At 49.1% G+C, this 20,691-nt stretch overlaps 1 protein-coding gene across 11 annotated transcripts in view; it reads left to right on the top strand.

The window, feature by feature from the left end:
• FCHO2 (FCH and mu domain containing endocytic adaptor 2) overlaps positions 1–20,691 on the top strand; it is an 89,676-nt gene that overhangs the window by 25,707 nt on the left and 43,278 nt on the right. For 8 of the 11 annotated variants that reach the window (XM_032966130.2, XM_076071875.1, XM_076071874.1 and 5 more), the window contains exons 4-9: positions 5,917–6,058; positions 6,839–6,988; positions 10,221–10,325; positions 12,437–12,535; positions 14,370–14,466; positions 14,972–15,058. In XM_032966130.2, the coding sequence (XP_032822021.2) occupies positions 5,917–6,058; positions 6,839–6,988; positions 10,221–10,325; positions 12,437–12,535; positions 14,370–14,466; positions 14,972–15,058 (680 nt within the window). The remainder of the gene's footprint in view (positions 1–5,916; positions 6,059–6,838; positions 6,989–10,220; positions 10,326–12,436; positions 12,536–14,369; positions 14,467–14,971; positions 15,059–20,691) is intronic. The other 3 variants (XM_076071878.1, XM_076071879.1, XM_076071880.1) reach the window with 1 other exon arrangement.

The following is a 20,691-nucleotide window of genomic DNA, read 5'->3' on the forward strand; positions in this document are numbered from 1 at the left end:
GGCGCGCCACACGATGCTCGGGCGTCCTTTGGCCCGGCGAGCCGCGGGCGAGACGTCACCCGCGGGGGAGGGGAGGGGGAGGAGGGGAGGGGGGGAGAGGTGGGAGGGGGGGGGGGGCTTTTTTTTGGAGTGTCCCGCCGAGAGAGCTGTGGCTCCGTCCCGAGACATCGTTGAGCTTCGGATTGGTGAGAGGAAAGATGAAATGAGAGACGGAGATGATGAGAGAAGGCTGTGTAGACAAGAGATAACTGTTGGTGAGGTGAGAGGTTAGAGACGCTAAGAACTCAAAGTGCTCGTCGAGGAAAATATACAATTGGGAGGCATTTCAGGAGGCAGCCCCTATATAGGTCGTTAACTATGAAGGGCCGATAGTTTGAGCTATGAAGAAGGGCCATTGCACTGGATGTTTGTTAAAAAAAGCTTTATAGCTGATAGGATTCTTCCAGCATAAATAAATATTCTGATTCTGACACAAGAGATCACTGGAGACAAGAGCTTTATAAAATTTGAGTGAGATGAAAGAGAGAGAGAGAGATGAGAGGTGGAGGTGGGAGACCTGGGGGAAAAAAAAGAGGGACAGATTCGTGAGACTCAAGAGTTTGAGAGATCTGTCGACTGTAGACCTGATATCCCAGAGACAAACAAATGAGAGTCCCGGAGATGAGGTGTGGATGTTCTGACTTTGCGGTGCCATGTCGTAAAGACTGCACGTGACGCCGGACATCAACTCTGCGCTAATATCGCGTTTGGCACCAAGACCACATGGTCTGTGGTTTAAAGTCCCTGGGAACTGTGTTAGAGATTTTGTGTAAAAGTTGGCATCGAGGTGGTCACGATGGAGCAGTACAGCAATGGATTCTTGATCTATCTGTTGTGTGCGCCTCTGGCTTGCCTTTGCATGCTCAACATTTATGGAATTTTGATTTAAAGCTTTCGTGACTGCAGGGATTCATATTCTTGGTTATTTCTATTTTATTGTTTCCCTTCTCCGTGACTTCACCGAAAGAACCAAGCATATTTATGGAATTGGCCAAATATTCATCAAGTCATGCGTGTAAGGATCAATGTTTGTGTAATTTATGGCTTATCACATGCAAATGATACGTTAATGCTACCTTTTTAGGCTCAACTGAGCGAACAAAACTGTAAAAGGAAGAAACGATAGTCATGTGACAGTCAAAACAAAACGTAATACGACATTTTTCATGACTTGAATGGCGACCCAGATCTGTGCCGATCTATTGTTTTTGCTTGGATTCATCATCATCGTCATCATCATCGTCATTATCAGTCACGATCATTTCACTGCTGGATGAAGAACTCCAAAACCATCGCCGTCCTTTAAAGTTCTAAATGCCGCTGTCCATTGTGCAAGATACATTCATTGATGGATTTGCTCGATGGATTGTTGCATTTAGGACTATAGGGGATGTTGCATGCATCCTGGTAGAACTATTGAACCTAGGTGGTAGTGTGCCCTGCTTGGGTTTATCACCTGCTACTTGTGGGCGAACCGCGGAGGACTAAGAGGAAACGTCAGCCTGAAACGTGTCCAAAACCAGACCGTAATAATAATGTTGGCAGAAACAATGAGAGGAAAATATAACCTTTATTATTCCCTCGGCCACGAGCAACCGCTTGTCGTGTTTTTGCCGAGCATGGTGTTTAAGCCCAAGAGCCGTTGTTACCCCGCTTCCGCACACACGCACGGCGGGTCGCCCTGGATTTGGCGCCCTGCGGCCTGTCAGTGCGGCAGTGTGCCCGTGCAGCCTGCAATTTTGCCTCGGTACCCGTTTGTTAACGGGGCTTTTGAGAGAGCTTTGGCGCGCCGATTCTTAGTGTGCGGTGCGCTCGCAACTCTCAGGTTGCGTGGAGCAGTGCCCCCAACCAGTAGGCCGTCCCTAGGGTACGCCAAATCGGGACGACTGTCCCGGGCCCCGCGGCTTTGGGGGGGGATCTGCACTTTGACGTCACAGTGTCAGATGTAATTCTTCTGGTTTAGTTTGAAGGCATTACCCACCCCCGCCCCCCGCCCTGCACAAAAATACAGAGATCCCCCGTATAGCCTTAAGAAAGCTGTTGGGGCGAGCACTGTTAGCGAGTACTAAATGAAGGTTGGCATGACACACGAGGGGTTTGGGTGGCCAGCACCATCCCCGGGCGCCTTTGTCTCCCCAGTGGCGATGTTTACACATCACACCACCTCCTCATTTGAGATTGAGTTGACCTTGGGGAGGCTCACGACCGGTTCAGATAATTGTCATTGTCGTTGACCACATACACACAGATACACAGCAACAACAACCGCCATCGTCACTAAGTGGTTGATAATGTCACCACAGTGCTTGTGCCAGGCTAGGTGCACCTTGAGGCCACAAAGTGTTGAAGGCTCACTGACAGGATGTCACGGGATAGACCCAGGTGTTATGAGTTGACAGATTTGTGACGCATGGTCAGATTTTGGTGGTGGTTTGGGTGAATCTTTTCCTGCCATTTGTCAATCCACTGTAGGACGAGAGCCTTCTCACGCTGTGTCGATCATGGAAGGTTGTTAGACCATGCTGCACCACACTGGCTAATGCGGGTTCACAAGCGGGTTGTCCCGAACTGGTTTGGATGTCCCTCACCACTGTGAGTTAGCCATGGCCCGGAATAAAACTCGGGTCACTGCGCTCATTGCGCGGCACACCTAACCACTGCCCCACCGCTCCACCCCAGTGCATGTTCAGCATTCATCCTGGTCCCTCCATACAGCGCCCGACCAGTCGCTACACAGCTGCCACTAATTACGGTCTCGGCCTGAGGTCGCCCTTTCCCATGGGGTCTCAATTGACGCGGGGTTAGCGGTCGTCTGCTGCGGAGTAGGCTAGGCTGGGGTGGACAGGCGGAGCACGAGAGAAAGGCGGTTCGCGTCGGGAACAAACAATCGAGCGAATATTCGACCAGCTTTCCTACAGCTTAGGTAGCATTGACCGCGAATGGTCTTAATCCGATCCGTGGTAAATGGGCCGTGAGTGGAAGGCCCCCGTCATTGTCGCTGCAGCTGCACGGCTTGGCTGACCTGTGTGCACTCAGGCCAGCTAAGTGGAACCAGCCTGGCACAGAGCCAGTCTCCGCCAGTCCCCCCCAATCCTGTCTGGTACTGACCCCACGCTGCTTCTCTGCTGCAGCAGTAAAAAGCCCCTGTGTGTGTGCTTGATGCGTCGCCAAAACCGACGCTTTGATTCTTCCGTTAGGCTATGTTATCACTCCAGTGATATGCATGTTGGAATCGCACGCGTGCGCGAATCGGTTAGTTATGATTTATCCGACGTATATGCTAATGTTCCGTCTTTGAGAATCGTATCAGCAAAACTGCATCAACGGGACAAAAAAAAAACATGTTAAAGACCAGACGGTAAAAAAAATGTCGCCATCGGTAGAGGGTGAGACTCTACATCTGCAAATCCATCCAGGCCGATCGTATTACACGTTAAACGCACTGGCATCGTTATGAGCACGGTGCTAACGCTAATTCCGTACGTTCCTAATTGGGCTGGAAATTGATGTTCCTGGGGTGGGGGGAGGAAGGAGGGGAGGACGAGGAAGGAGTTCTGACGTCCTCGTGGCTCGTTTTAGATTTTTTTGACAAATCCATTCAAGCGGTGGGGGGGGGGGGGGGGGGGTAATACAGTGCCGGGCTTCAGCTGCTGTCAATTGAGCCGGATAATGGATGCGGAGCGCCCGTGCGGCTGTGTTACATAAGAGGCGGTGGTGGGGGCTATTGCTGAGTGTGCACATGGTCTTATGTGTGCGATGCTTGATGTGAACCCCGGTTACCAACTGTCCTGGTTTTTCCAGGATTGTCCTCTTTTTTTTCATTTTGGTAGCTGCTTTTGTCCGTGACGTAATAACCAAATCACTCCGGACAATGCATTTACGTACGGTTCTCTCCTCCCCGTTGCGATATTGTGAGGATAGTCTTCTTGCCTTTGTGTCCTGTTCTCTTGTATCTCAGATGTGACAATCTAAGATGTGACATTAAAGGTTGTTGGTGCTTCCTGGAACAGGATTTTTTTTTGGTTCATGTTTATATTTTCCAGCATAGTCTTGGATGGTGATATTTTACATTTTGCAGGCAGCCTGTTCCGCAGACAGGGGAGACATATCACACTCACTTGACCCTCATCAGGCATTCACCAATAAACCTGCCACTCGCCACTCAAAGCAGTAGTCATCAGCACGCCTGTGCTACGAGCCCAGCTACCTGAATTTGATGCCCGGTGACAAATGATATCGGAACCAGTCCTGGACCTCCCCTAAGTTGACTCAGCCTGGGTAAATAGCACCGGAGAACCAAATGTGGCCGCGCGTGGTGCTGGCTGCAGCACACTGCCACGTGCCGGTGTCTGCCTTTATTAAGCTCTCACTGACAGCACTTGCCCCATATAGTCTATAAAAGGCTATACGTGGTATCTTTGTCATTGCCTTTGTGCATGTTACACACGCGTGTGTGCGTGTATTAATGCGTCGGCGACACGTGAACACATTTGCACGGATGGTGGAAAATGACCTCCAGCGGTGCTTGTTGGAAATTCATCTCGTTGCTTGAAGCGCTTTGCTTAAACTGACCCGTGTAATAACATTATCTTGTACGTAGTTTTTTTCTAATATATATAGATACAAAATAAGAAGGTTACAGTAGTGGCTGCGTTCAGTGTTCTGCTTGAATGTGGTGAAGGTGTAATTATGAAAAGCACGAGCTTTGTAAACTTGGTTAGTGTTGGAGAAGTCGGTGACAGAATCAGAATGTGAATCAAAAATCATAATTTCCCGAGTCTTCAATTTCAGTCATGGTCTGACCACCCACGCTATCCTGCGGGTGGTCACGATGCCCCTAGGGTACACATTCGCCGTCTGTTGCAGAGGTTCGCGGGTTCGAATCAAGCGGCCGCCCTGGTTAACACCGCGGTTGTGTTAACCGTGAAACATGCGCCGTCTCCTTCGCGGCGCCTGTTGAGTTCCTGTGCTGTCAAACGAAGAACAGTTCCTTGTGTGACGTCCGCGTGGTCCGAAATTGAGAAATTTACTTTAAAATGACTTTTTTGGGCAATCCACGGCCATCGTTGCCTTGATAGCGAATACTTAGCAGGGACCCTTGTGAGGAAAGATACTCGGAGGATTAATTTTGGTTAATAAGTGTATTGATTAACAACTAATAACCCGCACATAATTTTAATGTGACTGTCTGTCCATCCCTCCCAGCCAGCCAGCAAAACTTGTATTGAGCCCTGTCTCTGCACTGTACATCGTAATTTATCTCGATTTCTCACATTGTCTTTGTTTTTATCTGTTTCTCAATTCCTCTGTCTCCTCTCCTCCCTCCACTGTACCTCCCCCACTTCCCTCCCCCTTATTCCTCTTCCTGTTTCTCTCACCTCTCACCCTCACTCTCCTTATTCCCACCTTGGGAGCACTTGGGACCGTGGCACCCAGCCAGACAGGAATTCACCCAGGTCATTCGGCGAGAAGGCTTTTTTTTCGAATATAGTCCGATATAATAATCCCTCTGTCGTCAATAAAGTATGTACCGTGTAGTTGTCGCTTTCTGTTATTGTGTTTCCACTTTGTATGTTAAATTGCAGGATGGCTTGGTGAGGCCTGCATCCTACAGTGGATTGTCCATGGCCGATGACAATGATGTTAGTTTTCTGTCAGTTGTGCGTAGCTTGTAAAGTAATCCCATCTTCGGGAGGCAGAAGTTTTTGTTGTCGTCGATTAATCGTCTTCATGGACTAACCATCCCAGCTTTGGTGACATCGTAAAGTCACATTTTTTACCATCGTCTTTCTCGCATTCTCGCCTGGCGCGCCCTCAACTGTTTCAAATTAAGTCAGTCAGTTAACGCCTCGCCTGTTCCGCCCATCCCCGACGCAGGACGTTTGCGCCCATGTGGGAAGTGTTCCGCGCCTCGTCGGAGCGCCTCGCCTCGTGCCACCAGGAGCTGAGCCGCAAGCTCATGGAGCTCATCCGGGAGGTGCAGAAGTACGGCGACGAGCAGACCAAGCAGCACAAGAAGGTGCGAGCGACGCAGGCGCGCAACCATTGCGAGGTGGCCGCGGAAGTTGAAAAATAGCGCTGTGGCCAATCAACACCACGAGCGCTATTCTCAAGGCTTCCTTGGTATACCCTTTGCATTGCAGTCGGTAGCCCGAGCACCATTACCAAGGCTTAATTGGTTCCCTTACCATTGAAGTCGGTAGTCCTAGCACTAGTCCCAGGGCTTAATCAGTAGACCTAGCAATATTCCCAGGGCCTTATTTCTCACTCGATATTTTCCTGAACACTGCAAAGCTGGTTTTGAGTGGAGATTATCTGCTAGAGCACAAGGTACATCTATATCAAATCCTTCATTATTGTACCAAACCCCACACCTCCGTTTAACACGGTTGGCTATGTATGGTGCAAATGAAGTTCAACATACATACAACTAGTTAAATAAACATTGTTAGGCGAGGTGGATGTGGGGTGTCATATAAAGCATCTGAAATGGACATCCAAAATTGTGAAACTGCCGAATACCAATGAGACTGCCAATATGAGACGGAATACAGTCGATACTTCAATCGAATCGTGACCCCGAATTGTGACAGTTCATCGAATCGCTGAGTCGGGGTGTAAATTTCGTATGTACATTTCAGACGAGCGCATTCCGCTCGTCTCAAATGTACATCCAATATCGTAAAACTACCCTATCTCAATGGAAATTTTTGATTTTTTAGGCTGTTTGCAAATTAATCTCATGTTCCCTCGTTTCTCCTTTTGCATTACTGACTCTTTAACTTCCCACTTGCCACAGACGAAGGAGGAGGTGTCGGGGACCCTGGAGGCCGTGCAGGGCATGCAGTCCACCACACAGGCGCTGCTCAAAGCCAAGGAGGTCTACAACAGCAAACACCAGGAGACGGAGAGGCTCAAGAAGGAGGGAAACCACAAAGAGTACGAGAAGGCAAGTGAGCCCGCCGCCGTCACCGCCGCCGCCTTCACCGTCGCTATCTCCACCACCGTTACCACGACCGTTGCCCCCGCGTCCATCCTCGCCACCGCTACCTCCAGCAGCAACAGCAGCAGCACCACTGCCTTCACGACTACGGCCACCACCACTGCCGCCAGGCTCGGTCGCGGCGCCCGCTGAGCTATCCACCCGTGATCTGAAACGTGGCGACGGGAGTTTATTTTAGTTTGTTTGTCGTTTTGGTGGTTTTTCACCTTATTATATTTAAACCAGCTCCGGTGTCGCGCATACGCCGCCATCTTGCTAACGCCACCAGCCGTGGATACAGGAAGGCAAACCGTGCGTGCAGACTCTCACCCGTGCCATTATGCTCCAGCGATGCTTCAGTTTGTCGAGTAAAACAAGCATCATGATGGCCCAGTGTCCGCCGGGAGACTTGGCAATTGCTGCTCTATGCGACCCTTAGTGGCAACAACTGGTAAAGGGCACAGGTCGGCATTCCTCGGTGCCAATGCTCAAACATTATTCTGTACCCTGTCTCTGCGTCAGTGTCACACACCACGCTGAAAATAAGTTGCAAAGCAGATTTTTCGAACGTTACCGTTCGTATCACGTTGTCACTATCGGCATCATGCGATCAAGAAAATGTTTCCATTGTGCAACTCCTTTGACATTTCGGTTTCAAGTTTATTTTGTTTTAACCGGGCGGGAACTCGAGAGACCGTTTGTGCGAGTGACGTGGGTCACCAGAACGACAAAGGCAATGACATAAAAACAAGAACAGCAACTGAGCGAATAGAAATCGGCCTAGAAAAAAACAAATACAAAATGATAGCAAAACCCAACTGAGTAACAGAATAAATATTTAAATGCTCGGTTCTCGAATAGAATTTGCGGGGCCCTGAATCGTGATGGACATCGAGAGCAGCAAACCGTTACACTCCGTGGATATAGATGTGTGTTTACGTGTGTCCTTTCTATAATGGACTCGTGTCGCTATAAATTCACACTGTGGAGAAAGCTCGTGACCGCCGGTAATGTATCCTGGCGAAGTAATGTAGATGGACAGGCTGCGGACAGATTGATGGTCAGTGCGTTGTGCTCATAGTGCGTGCAAAATCCTCCAATTGGGATTTTTCATTTTCTCTGCCAAGCTGCAGTAAATCAACCCCCGATTGCATCCCGAACCAAGCTGCCACTCTCAAAATCTAAATTCCAAAGGCATCGGCTGAAGTTTTGTGCCCGAATTATCATTATTTAAGCATCGAGTCCATGAAAAAGGTTTTGGATGTATGGCTGCGAGAATATATCCGTTACCGTTCACGGACCAGCGACTGGGAAATCATTAGGCGGAACCTCCCTGGCATCACAAATTTTCAAGTCTGCTTTTCTTTCAAGGAGAGGCCGTAATGACAACCAAAAACATAAACAGCTCTTTCTCTTCCAGGCTCTGCGTCCTGGCTTGTCCGAAATACGTTTGAAGCTTCGTTAAAAATAAAGACTTTTAAAGTTAATTAGTCATGCTGTAATGGCACCTCGCATTAATTTACTACTATAACTGCTACTACGTTTATTTTACGAGGTACGGTCCACTGAGCTTTAGCTCTTTTTCAGAAGTGACCTGGCCACAAATCATAGCTCAACGAAGTGGCTTATGTGAAAATGTATAACAGCCAAATACGCTCAACGCATGTTTCCAAATGTGGAAAATTCACGCGTCTACGGGGAGTGAGACATGCAAATTTAAAATATACAGGCATCAGGGTCGGAATTGAACTCACGACCTCGTGTATACCAGGCAAAGTAGTTAACGTCTCGCCACCGTGGCACCCCTTAATACAGCATTAGAATGCTATAAATGAATTTCCTGATGGTAACCTGAAATCCTTTTTCTTTATAATGAAGCTTGGCCATCTTTGTAAGAGAGCTGTTTAGCTAATAGGGCCTTACCAGCTAAAATAAAGTCTTCGTCTGCGCTTCCAACACAGGGCAGCCAGACCAGGACACATATAACCTTTATTAAAACCAAGTAAGAGGGGGTGGAACGGTGGTGCAGTGGTTAGTGCACTGCGTTATGAACCCAGAAAACTGACTTAAGATTCCTGGCCACAGCTCACATCAGTGGCCAATGATATCTCAACCAATCCTGCTTCCTTCGATTCTTCACCGGTCTGCACTGACCAGGATGGTGAAGTGTATGTTCAAACAACCGCCATGACCAACACGGCATGGTGAGTTCTTCATCTCGCAGTGGCTTTATAAAGGACTGAAATGTATTATATGTATTACCACTCAGAGCTAATTAGAGACTAGAATTAAAGTTTTCTCGGGAGAACTGCGTACAATAATGGCAGCATACAAGGTGCGTTTCTACATGGAAAGGAATTTTCTTTTTTTTGGGTTGAGTCTTCCTTTAACAATCTGATCGCATAGAAAAACAATTGAGAAACATTTAGAACAATGCTACCAACTTGTACCACACTTCCAAGCAACACACACAGTGCCTGGGCGGACACAAATACATGCTAGTCACTGTTCACTGCTGAATAAAACCCTCCCAACAATGACACCACTGCCAAGTATTGCTCACAAATCAACTGAGTCTCCACTGGATGCCGTGTAGCTATGATCTTTTAACAAGCAGTGGGTAGATCATGGCTGCTGCCTTTGATGATGCTGTTCCTTGTGCACCCAATCCGTCATGTCTCGGAAGCTGAAGAGGTTTGAACCTGGTTAGTAAAGTACTTGCATGTGGGAGACTGGCAGCGAGAATACTCTGCCAGGTTTATAATCTTGAGGTGCGTGACAGTGAAATGCTCTCATTGTCATGTGACGTTATTGAATATGCGGTCATGGTGTGACATTGCGAAACGAGGGGTTGACAATCTGGTCACATGACCTCACTGCGAAGCGAGCAGTTCAGAAACTGGTCATGTGATGTTGAGAAAGCTAGGGGATCACAATCTAGTCATGTGACCCCATTGCTAAGCGAGGGGTTGAGAATATGGTCATGTGGCCTTGTTGAGAAGCGAGGGGTTCAGAAACTGGTCACGTGATGTTGAGAAGCAAGGGGTTGACAATCTGGTCACGTGAACTCGTGAAATGAGCGTGTCAGACTCTGGTCACGTGATGTTGATAAGCCAGGGGTTGACAATCTGGTCACGTGACCTCGTTGAGACTCCAGGGGTTTAGAATCCGCTGCTGCTGTGTGCGCGTACGACAACAGGCCCAGGTGAAGTCACGCAAGGCGATGGAGGCGTACAAGGTGTTCGTGGATAAGTACGCCAACGTGCGCTCCGACTTTGAGCACAAGATGACGGAAACGGCACAGGTGAGCGGCGGGGCCACCAATAAAACTTGGCAATTTCATCCTTCTCCCGCACCTCCGATTAGCATGGTTGGCTACGTACGGTGCGAAAGAAGTTCAACATCATCATGATCATTACTTTATAAGTTCTCCGGATTATAAAACGCTCCAGAAAAAAGTAAGACGCACTCCAAACTTGTGCCCGAAGTTAATAAATCTGGTCTTGCACATACACACAGACATCTATCAAATTATAATCCGCACCCCCAAATTTTGCTTTAAAATGCAGTGGGAACAGGCGCATCTCGTAATCCGGAGAATGCGGAAATAATTATACCGCGCCTCCCATGCGGTACATCTCCAGTTTCTCAATTCTGGTGGCATCTCTATCGAATTCTCGGGTTGGATTCAATTAACCAACTTCGTGCTCATGGCTACAGTGGTCTCACACAAGGTGCCGCGTGTGTGTTTGCTGGCCTACCACCCTGCCACCCGAAACGTGCCAAATTTCGTCAGATCTCGCAATCCAAACGCAGGTGTTAGGCCCCGACCGTGCTTGGGTGGGCGACCGTAATACATGGAATAGACGTTATTTGCAGCAAAGGGCAGTGGAGAAAAATCCATTATTGTGCTGTACGATGCTTGCCAAATATATGCAAATAAATTCCCCATGACCAATATGGCATGGGGGGGAGGCGTTCATCCTGCATTTGTTTGCCAAACGGAGCTGTACACCTACTAATGTATTTTTTGATTATCTTATTAATTACAGAAAGTGTTGCCATGTATCGAACCGTATCGAACCGTATCGATAATAATATAATTTTCATGTCTGGGAAAGCCTCACCGAGTCTCACTAGTCGTTTTTTGTTGTTGTTGTAAGGAGGGGGTCTCGGATTGGATGTTTTGCCAATTCCATCTCGAGGGAGCGTTCTGCATCAAAGCGTTACCTCTTGTACCCCTGTAGGCTTTCTCTGAGCCGGTCGCTCGTTCCCCCCTCTCCGTCGCCGGCCCTTTATTCGCCGCTAACGCAGGCGAACAATGCCGCGCACAGATCCGTGCGCAAGCTTATTCAGCGAAATCACAACGCCATCCTTGTTGAAGCACCATGTCTCCCCCCACCACCATGTGCTGGATGGGAGATTACACGGAATGTCGTCGGATGTACATTTTTCCGCTGCCGGGTGTGTGTTTTTTTTGGAGCAAGTTCATGCGAGCGTTTCTGCGTTTTGCCTTTGGCCCTAAACGCAGTGACAGATGCTGGCCCAAGAAGTGTTTGATTTAATCGGCTGGGTGAATGAGACGACAAGGAAATAGGAGTACAGCAATGAATTCTATAATGTGTATATGTCGAACTACTTTCGCACCGTACTTAGCCAACCGTGCCAATCGGAGGTGCGGGGAAAGGACGACAAACACAAAAAGCAGTTCTAAAGAAATGAGTTTTCAATCTAGATTCAAAAGTGCATAGCTCCAGTGGCTTCCTAATATCGGAAGGAAGAGCTTTCCCGACAGCAGCAGAAGTGCATCTGAAAGCGCGCGATGCGGTGACAATCTTTGTTTGATGGCCTGCCAAAAGCCACTTGTGTTTGAACTTTTGAGTTCGCATAGCACCCACGATACCACGTGACGGATAGTTTGTTTGAAGTCCCTGTAATGTGTGTGTTGAAGGTTTCCCTGTCAGATATCCACGATATGGCAGTACAGCAATGGATTGTCGAATCTCTCTGTGCGGGGCATTTGGTGTTATTCACCTGGAATGAGTGGTGGGCTTGCTGTGGGTACCCCCGCTCCCTCCCACGGTGAATGGAATTGGCCAAACGTCTCAATGCAGAGCCATCCTGAAATAGTCTTGAGATGCAGTGAGGGTATTATCGTAATGCTTATTATAAATGAAGCAACCTGTAAAAACAATCGCACGTCATTTTATTTGTTCTTAAAACAGCACGAATCCATCCAACAATCACGCCTATGACCAAATCACCGCCAGTGCTAAGCAGTTTATGGGCCTGGACGGTGAGCGCTTGGTGGACGGGCGCCTGCGAGTGTGCGCGGATCCACGGCGATGCGACGACTTGCGCCCCGGCGGTTGTCCGAGAAGCACACTGCTGGTGTGTGTTGCCCCCGTGTTCCAGAGGTTCCAGGAGATTGAGGAGGCTCACCTCCAGAGCCTTCACGACTTCATCAAGGCCTTTTCCCAGGCTGTGGAGGACACGCACACCCTCATCGGGCAGGTGGGAGCGGTCACATGTGTACACACAAAGACACCCCCCCCACCCCCCCCCGCCCCCTCCCCCCCGTGTATAGCCTTCAACAGACTGTCAGGGCGAGTGTCGTTCGCGAGCAACTATGAAGGCCGGCACGGCACATTCATCGCCACACTTAGCGGCCGTTCACCACGGATGACGTCACCACACAGCCTCATTTTATGACTTTGTCTCACCAGTACGAGATAAAAAGGATGCCATAAGGCAAACAATACAAGGACAATGCAAACGCCAAAGCATTAATAGCTCCGGTTAAGCAGTTTCAATATTGTAATGATGCCAGAAAGGGTAAAGCATTTCTTATATATGTAATATTAATACATTACTGGCATTAACGATCCCATGGATACATATACACGGTTGCATATACACAAACCCACACACAAACACATGCACCGATGTACGTTTACACGCCCGCACGCTTCCGCACAAGCACACGCGCACACATGCATGTACGCACGGGTATAGGCTAGGTTTGTAATGGTTGCATCGATTTGTCGATTTAATTAAATTCTTTTGCTCACGATGCATGCATCGAATCATATATGTGAGGTTTGATCATTGTTTATATGCGTAGTGGCGTAACGCGCGCAGGGTTTTCAAACAGAAAAATAATTCATGCACGGGATTGCAAACAGTGAGGTCAGCACAGGATAAGCAGGTCCAGGCGGGTAACCTGGGTGACAGCAGATAAAGAGATGCCAGCAATTAGGGAAAGAGGCAGTGATTGGCTGGCTGCAAATGCAAACCGCGGGGTAGGCGCCACGGAGGCGAGAGATAGAGGCGATATGGGGCAGAACACGTGCAAGAGACGGCGGAAGGACGCCGGCTTGATGAGGGCCATCTGAGGGCACTTAATGAGGAGGGGAACGTGTGAGGCAGTGGGGTTGAGTTGGTTGGAGATGAAGCAGTGAAGAGATTCAAGAGAAGTCCGGGACCTTGCCCTCCAGACCTCATCCTCCCTAGCGGTGTTGGCTGAACCCCCGCTGGGGGAACGATCGAGGTTGGAGGTGCGGGTGTAGATAGGCTAGCAGTGGAGAGGCTAGCGGAATCTTTAGTCTGAGTGTGATAGGCTCGCGGGGTGAGACGCTAGCAGAGTATACAGAGAGAGAGTCCGTGACAGGCTAGTAGAGCGGGGAGTAATAGTCTAGATGGGCGAGAGAGATAGCTCGAAGTAGCAGGCTAGCGGAGTAAGAGTTCGCGATAGGAGTACGTGGTGTTGAACAAGAGGAGCATCCGTGTGGGATGCTGTGAATAAAGTGACAGGAGAAAAGACGAAGTTGTCTGCGTGAATAAACAACACACTACATATGTATATATATGTACATTTGTAGGTGTTGCATGTCTTGGAGTCATATTTTGAACGAGTGGGTGCAGTGCTGCAGGAGTCCACGTATAGTGTTATGAAACTAATGAACTCAGTTCCATCTCTGTCCATGTAATTATGCCAGAGACTAATTATGCACGTGTGTGCGTGTGTGGGGAGCGGGAGTGTCGCGGTTAGTACGCTGCGCTACGAACCTGGACGACACGAGCTCGACTCCCACTTACGGCCAACACCAGTGACTAATTATCTGAACTGCGCCTGGTCCTCCCCTGGGTCGACTCAGCCTCAAATGAGTACCTGGTGTGGTGTGTAAAAATTCGCCACGAGGGAGGCAAAGGCAGACGGGCGCGCTGTGTTGGTGACCCACCCTCTCGTGTGCTGTGCCGGCCTTCATAGGTGCTCGAAAATTGCACTTGCCCCAGCAATCTGTTCAAGGGCTATACGGGTGAATCTTTGTCTTTGTGTGGGACTTAGGTGCACATGGAGTTCAGGCAGCAGGTGAGGGACATCACTGCGGATAATCTCATCGAGAAGTACTCGGAGAGCAAGGGCACGGGCAAGGAGCGTCCAGGTGAGCAGCGAGCGCCAGCCACGTGGGGCCTCGTCGTGCGACCCCTCCTCTGCTTCCCCCCTCCCCTCCTTCCCCCCTCCCCTCCCCTCCCCTTTCCAATTGCCACCCCTCCTTCCTAATTTCCACCGCCACTCCGTAGAATCAAACCCAGAGGTCGTCGGTTCCATCTCCCGGCGTGGCAGTTCAGAATCTGTATTTGTCCTGGAGAAATCTGATGAGCTATGAAGCTTTTTCACAGATGTCCAGTCGCTAAGCAATGGGAATTTTTTCAATCCGCCCCCCTTATCACCACCCTCGCTTCTGTCCTCCACCCAGCAGTATAAATGGGTGAACCCACAGCTCGTCGCTCATGTGGTTGGGTAAAGTGTGGTACACCCACCGTCTGGTCAGTTTTGAAGAGTGGGCTAAAAATATTCTCTTTCGAGCTTTCACTAGAGCATGCCCTAATGACAATAGATCCATACACACAGGTTTGTAAACCTACTTGCTGTTCTGCTCTCTCCAGCCACCTTGCATCCCATCCATCAGGTTTTGGGATCCTCAAAAATGTTCATGATCCACCAACCCATTCCTCCAAAGGGCTTCTTGACAGGTGTGCAAACCCTACCGTTTCATCACGATAATACTATTTTTTTAAATTCGTAAATGAAACACTATTTTCACGAACGAAGCGTTCGTAATCTTTCAGCCTTGGCGTTGCGTGCAGTGAGTAGGCAGGTTTTCGCCACCTACCTTTGTGTTTACGCACGTGCATTTGTGTCTGCCGAGTCAGCCGATTTTTGTTTAAAAACCACCGGACGCAAATGGAAGAGAAAGTTGCGTTTCTCGGAGCAAGGGGGGTGGGGACATAGGCTCACAAATCGGTCGGCGTTCAGCGCCAGCAAGCGTTGGGATCAAACGCCCCCCCCGGAAGAAACGTGCACTTCGTAATATCAGAAGGTCCTCAGCGAGACCTTGACTCGTCCAGTCAAGAGAAAAAAAAACGTAGCGTTGGTTTTGACCGGTGGCGGCACCTAAGTTAAAAGCCCGGCCTGCGCTTTCATCCGGCCGCCGCTACCGCGGCAGCCTTTTGTTTCCCCCACTGCAAGCCTATTCTTGTTGGTCTTGGAACCGGTTTGGTGTCTGGGGGGGAGGGGCAGTATAACCGGGGTGAGTGGTGGGGGGCAGCTATTGAATGTCGCTTTGAGCGGCCCTTGCTGTCCAGAGGCGTCCTGTCCCTGCCGCTCGGCAGCGCTTCGGGGCCATGCGAGCACTTACGTTTAAATTGGCCTCCATAATCATAAAAACAAAGGCAACCAAAAGAAACTGCTCTCTCTTCCGCCCCGCCGATTAATACTTAATGCGCGCGCAATTCAGGGCGGTGTGTGTTGGGCTAGGAGATGCGGTGCTCCCAGTGGAGAGGCTAATGTACGCGCGTGTACGTGCATTAGTGAGTGCACGAGCGTCTGTGTGCGTGCATGTTTCTGTGCGCACTGTACCGGAGGGATGCAATGGTTCATCGAACACAATCGATTTGGATTTGACGCGTGCATTGAACCGTGTGTGTAAGAATCGATTATTTACCGACTGTTCTTGTTGGTTGCGGTAGTTAGCCGTTAGGAATTAGAGTCGTTGATGGGTTGAGCTCTACAGCAGCTCAGGGATTTGTCCGGATTCGGGGAAGGGAGGGCAAGTGGTTGAAATTCAAATCGAGAATCGATTCTCTGTCGTCCCGTTTTCACCGTTAGTATTTTCCCCATGTTTTCTAGTTTTGTCTGCACAATTTGGTTTGTTGCGTCAGCCAAAGTGTAACGTGCTTTTCCGCGTATACCGGGAGCAAAACATCGAATTCGGTGAATCGGTGCATGGTTACAAGCCCTGATAGACTATAAACATTGATACCACTCTAGACATAACGAGCAACAAGAATCGCGATTTTTATTGGTCAAATCGTGACCCCTAAATTGTGACAATTCATCGTTTTGCGGAGGAGGTGGATCCGTTTCACGCCTTCCTGGTCGCACAGCCACCTCGTTCCACACGCGCGTTCCCTTGTTTCACACGTCCCTACTTCAAGCAGCTTTGTGAATAAGGAGAAAAACGAAAGAATTAACGCGAAATAACTTATTTGCGTTCGGACGTCGCCTACGGAAAAGATGAATTATTTCACGAGGTCGGCCCGAAGGTTGGATGGCTCCAGCCATCGATTCGGCCGGCCGTGTTATTTCGGGCCCTTTTGGAAACACTGTCTCTTGCCCAAGTCCTCCCGGCCTCGCCTGGATCTTCGTGTCGGGGGCGTGGTCGCGCGAGTGACAATCCTTTGCGCGCATACAGATGCCGGAATAGGCTCTCCGCGTTCTTCATTATTATCGTCGTGCTGTTTTTGCTGAGCTCGTGGGCTGCGGTGACGATGTGTTGAGGATTATTATTAGAATTCGTGTTGTTTTTTTTCATGCTTTCCAACTGTGGTTGAAAGCATTTATGCGCGTTCTTACAAAGTTGCGTCGCTCTTTGGGACTCGCTGAATTGTGCTCGCCACCGGAAAGGACATTTTCACTTTGGTGGAAAGGAAGGAGGGATTTACCCTTCTTGAAAACTGGCCACATTTTTTGACTGGGTTGCACAAACTACACCTGAGAACTCTTTTAATCACTGGCATTTGAGAGCCGAATGCCCCCGATGTCAGGATTTGAGTGATACCTTGGATTCGCAGTTTTTTTTTGTTCATGAGACTCAGAGAGTCAAAACCCATCCAGAGTTTTGTCTGCTTAAGCAGATGCCGATGGAAAATATTGGTTCCAAAGTCTCACAGGATTATAGACCCAAACTTATTTATTTATTTTGGCAATTAAACAGAAGCTTGTCTGTTTGTTATCTCATTGTTAGAACAGGCATCTTACGGAGAGACTGGCTCCAGTCGCGATAATGTAGAATCTCCCCGAACTGTTTTGGGGCTGGCAATCGAGATGATTGTCGACCCTTTGCCCGTTTGAGCAGGAAAGTGCTGACTTTATCTCATAGTACAGCAAGTAGGTTGCTCACAGTCGGTGCAGGATTTTGAGTGCTTGCCCCTCTCCTGCGTGTGGGTTGTCTCGTGGCACTGCGGTGTTTGTTAAAAATGCAGACAAATAAATGCATGAATCTGGGATGAAATTGCACTGACTCACACGCAGCCAGTCCTGGGGTTTTAGCCACTCATGCTTCTCTCTTGCTATCCCCATGGCACTGCTGGGCTAGTGGGCAAGACTGGCCTGCTCCCTCTCCTCATTGGAGGAGGCGCAAGAGAGCTCCCGGCACAGCAGATAACGGGGGGAGGGGGAGGGCGGGGTTTGGACGAGCGACGTTAACGTCAGGATTCGACGCCAGTCGCTCGCTCACGGTACGAGCAGCTCTCGTCCCACCAGAGACATTTATTGACTCCTTTGCCCGCTTACCTTATCAAAAATAGAGGAAACAGCAACAACTAAAGTAATAATAAATAGGAAGGTCGGCATTTGACGGGGCAGACAGCTGGGGCAGGCATGGCCAGGCGAATGTGCTGTCGGTGGCTGCACTTGGCACCAGGTGAGGTCGTCCGTCTATTGTCCATCACCTGTCCCGTCGTCTGTCCGTCGTCTGCCGCTGCTCGCTGTGTGCGGCGCCGGGCGCTGTGTGCCCCCCGTGCCCGTAGTCTGGGCCCGTGCTGTGGCGTTCTTCTCGGCGTTCTGCTCGGAATGGTCTCACTCGGGAGCTGCGACGACCGTCTCCGGAAGGGATGTGCCGCCACCCTTTGCTAATTTGACCGTCTTGTTTGTCTGCCTGCTAATTTGTTGGCTCGCCTGCTCAGGTTTGGTTTTGTAATTTCATTTGGCAGAGGTGGCTGTGTAGCTCGGGGCTCAGACCACTGAGCCGTCACTGGTGCACGTCAATGTATTGAACCAGCGCCACCACCTGTGATTAAATTGAGTTTTTACATTGTAGTTGATGGTCTCAATCCAGTCACAGATGACTGCAATACAAAATCCAACTGCATTTAATTTGATTATGCTCTTCGTTTGCCTGAATTTCAACTGAGAATGAAAAATATATATATAATTTTGACTGCCATGCAGTGGATACAAAGAGTCGTTTTGAACGCATCTCCGAAGTCATTGTGATAGCACCTTCTCGAACACATTGTCCTGCCAGGGTTTGCGAATGGATCCATCGCCCGTTGACGTGACAGCCGTTAGCACCATAAAATAGAGAAAAAGGCAAAAAGTTGGTTCACTCCGTTTGAGTGTGGTGATTAAATAAAATAAAAAATCCTCATCCAGGGTGTCAACCGTCGATGATCCACGCTCCATTAGCGATGGGACCAACTCTACCCATTATATTCACTATGCCCGTGGAGTGGTGGCAGTAGTGGTTGCCGCACCATGAGCTCGGGTTTTTTTTTGTCGTTGTAAGCGCACAAACCTGGTTGCAGCACGTCGATGGTTTCGGGGGAAGGGGATGAACTCAGTTACTTGAATTAGATCCCTGGCCACGCGTCAGTATCAGTGTCGAGCAATATCTGAACCGGTCCTGATCTGTCCTCCACCCATTCGCCTTTCACCAACCCGCGCTGACCTGTGTGGTGAAGTATGGTCAAGCAACACGCGTGATCAAATGGCGGCTGGTGGGGGGGGGGGGCCTTCGTGCAGTGGATTGGCAGAGGTCTGCCGTACGCGTAACATTCAACGCTTGGTGCAGAGTCGCCAATGCTGAGCGCTTCAAATCCCTTTGCCAGCGGGGATTGGGCCATGGATAATTATTCTTGACCGTCTCTCCGTGGAAACAATTAACTTCGTGTGAAATTGCCGTCGTTTAAATTTTGTTTTTATTAAGTGTTGCACACTCCGCTGTGCTTTCACCAGTGCCGTTCATGGTTCAAGTGTTTCTTGCAACAGATGCTTGTTGCGGTGGTGGGCTGTAGTGTGGAGTGGTGACCGATGGCTTACGTAATCTATCACTGCTAATTATATTATTAGTCTGCTTCATCAGTTAATTAGATCATCTTCGCGATTTTATTTCCCCTCATTGACTATAAAAGACCCTGTTTTCATGATTAAATTGTTATTTTATTCGTATAGCTATGCATTTATACATTCTGGTCCCCTCATCCGTACATCCGATTGTTTATCCTTCCGTCATTCTGTTTGTCCATTTGTGATTTTCTTTAACCGTCTGGCCATCTATCCATCCAACTACTTGTCTGTCCCATCGTCCTGTCTCGTCATTCTTCCATTTGTTTTTCTGTCCATCTATCCATCCATCTATCCTGTCTGTCTGTCAATCTATCCGTGTCTCTGTCCGTACAGCTCTCTCTGTATAAATTCCATTGCACAGTGCATCCGAACAAACGTCCCTTCAGCGTGTTCCTAAAATATGGGCGTACCCCCGGTTGTCTCGTTCCGTCACGTTAGTCCCCCCCCCTCCCCCTGCCCCCCCCCCCCCAGCCTCCCCGAGTCTCCCGGAAGATCGTCAGGCTCGTTAATGGATGGGGGTCCGTGTCTGCACTCATTGCAGCAGAGACGGCGTTTTTTTTCTTCCCCCGAACCGCGACTGAGCGCTAATGGGGATGCGGCGGTGGCACAAGTGCGAAATCGAGTTTCATGTTTCGCTGATGGTGGGGCAGTTGGTTGCACCCACTGTGACTCGCACTGTAATCTCGCTGTGTCATCATCGGCATCATCATCATCATCTTCTTCACTGTCATCATGATGGTGAGGTTTATGAGCTCAAGGCACTTGGGTCGATTGCGGTGTCATCATCATAGTCATTGCCACGATGACATTTATGCTTACCGCATCGCGATTCTAATTATCTACATCATGTTAAACATCAGCAACTTTATCGTCATTGTCATCATCGTTAGCATCATTAACATTTTAATGAATGCCATCTTTCTCATCATCATCATCATCACGTTAGCCCCGGAGACGGGTTAAATGCATTCAGCTACTCTTGTTAACATGCCATCAGATTCTATGTGGATTGTCTCTTTACTAAGAATGCGATGTTTTATCCACCGTCACGTTCGCTTCATCATTTCAATTCAGCTCGATTAATCAATTTAAGAATCACATTTTTTTACGTTGCGGTAGCAGCACTTGCAGCAGCAGATGAGGAGGGGGGGTGTCCTGTTAACCCATTACGTACATAATCACAATCAGCCATGACCAATCCACTGCTGGATGAAGGTCTGCCCAAACCGCCATCTGTCACTGCCCTGTGATGCGACGA

The sequence above is a fragment of the Petromyzon marinus genome, chromosome 35, assembly GCF_048934315.1.
Source record: "Petromyzon marinus isolate PM22_M1 ecotype Great Lakes invasive population chromosome 35, UKy_Petmar_22M1.pri1.0, whole genome shotgun sequence".
Classification (NCBI taxonomy): Eukaryota; Metazoa; Chordata; class Hyperoartia; order Petromyzontiformes; family Petromyzontidae; genus Petromyzon; species Petromyzon marinus.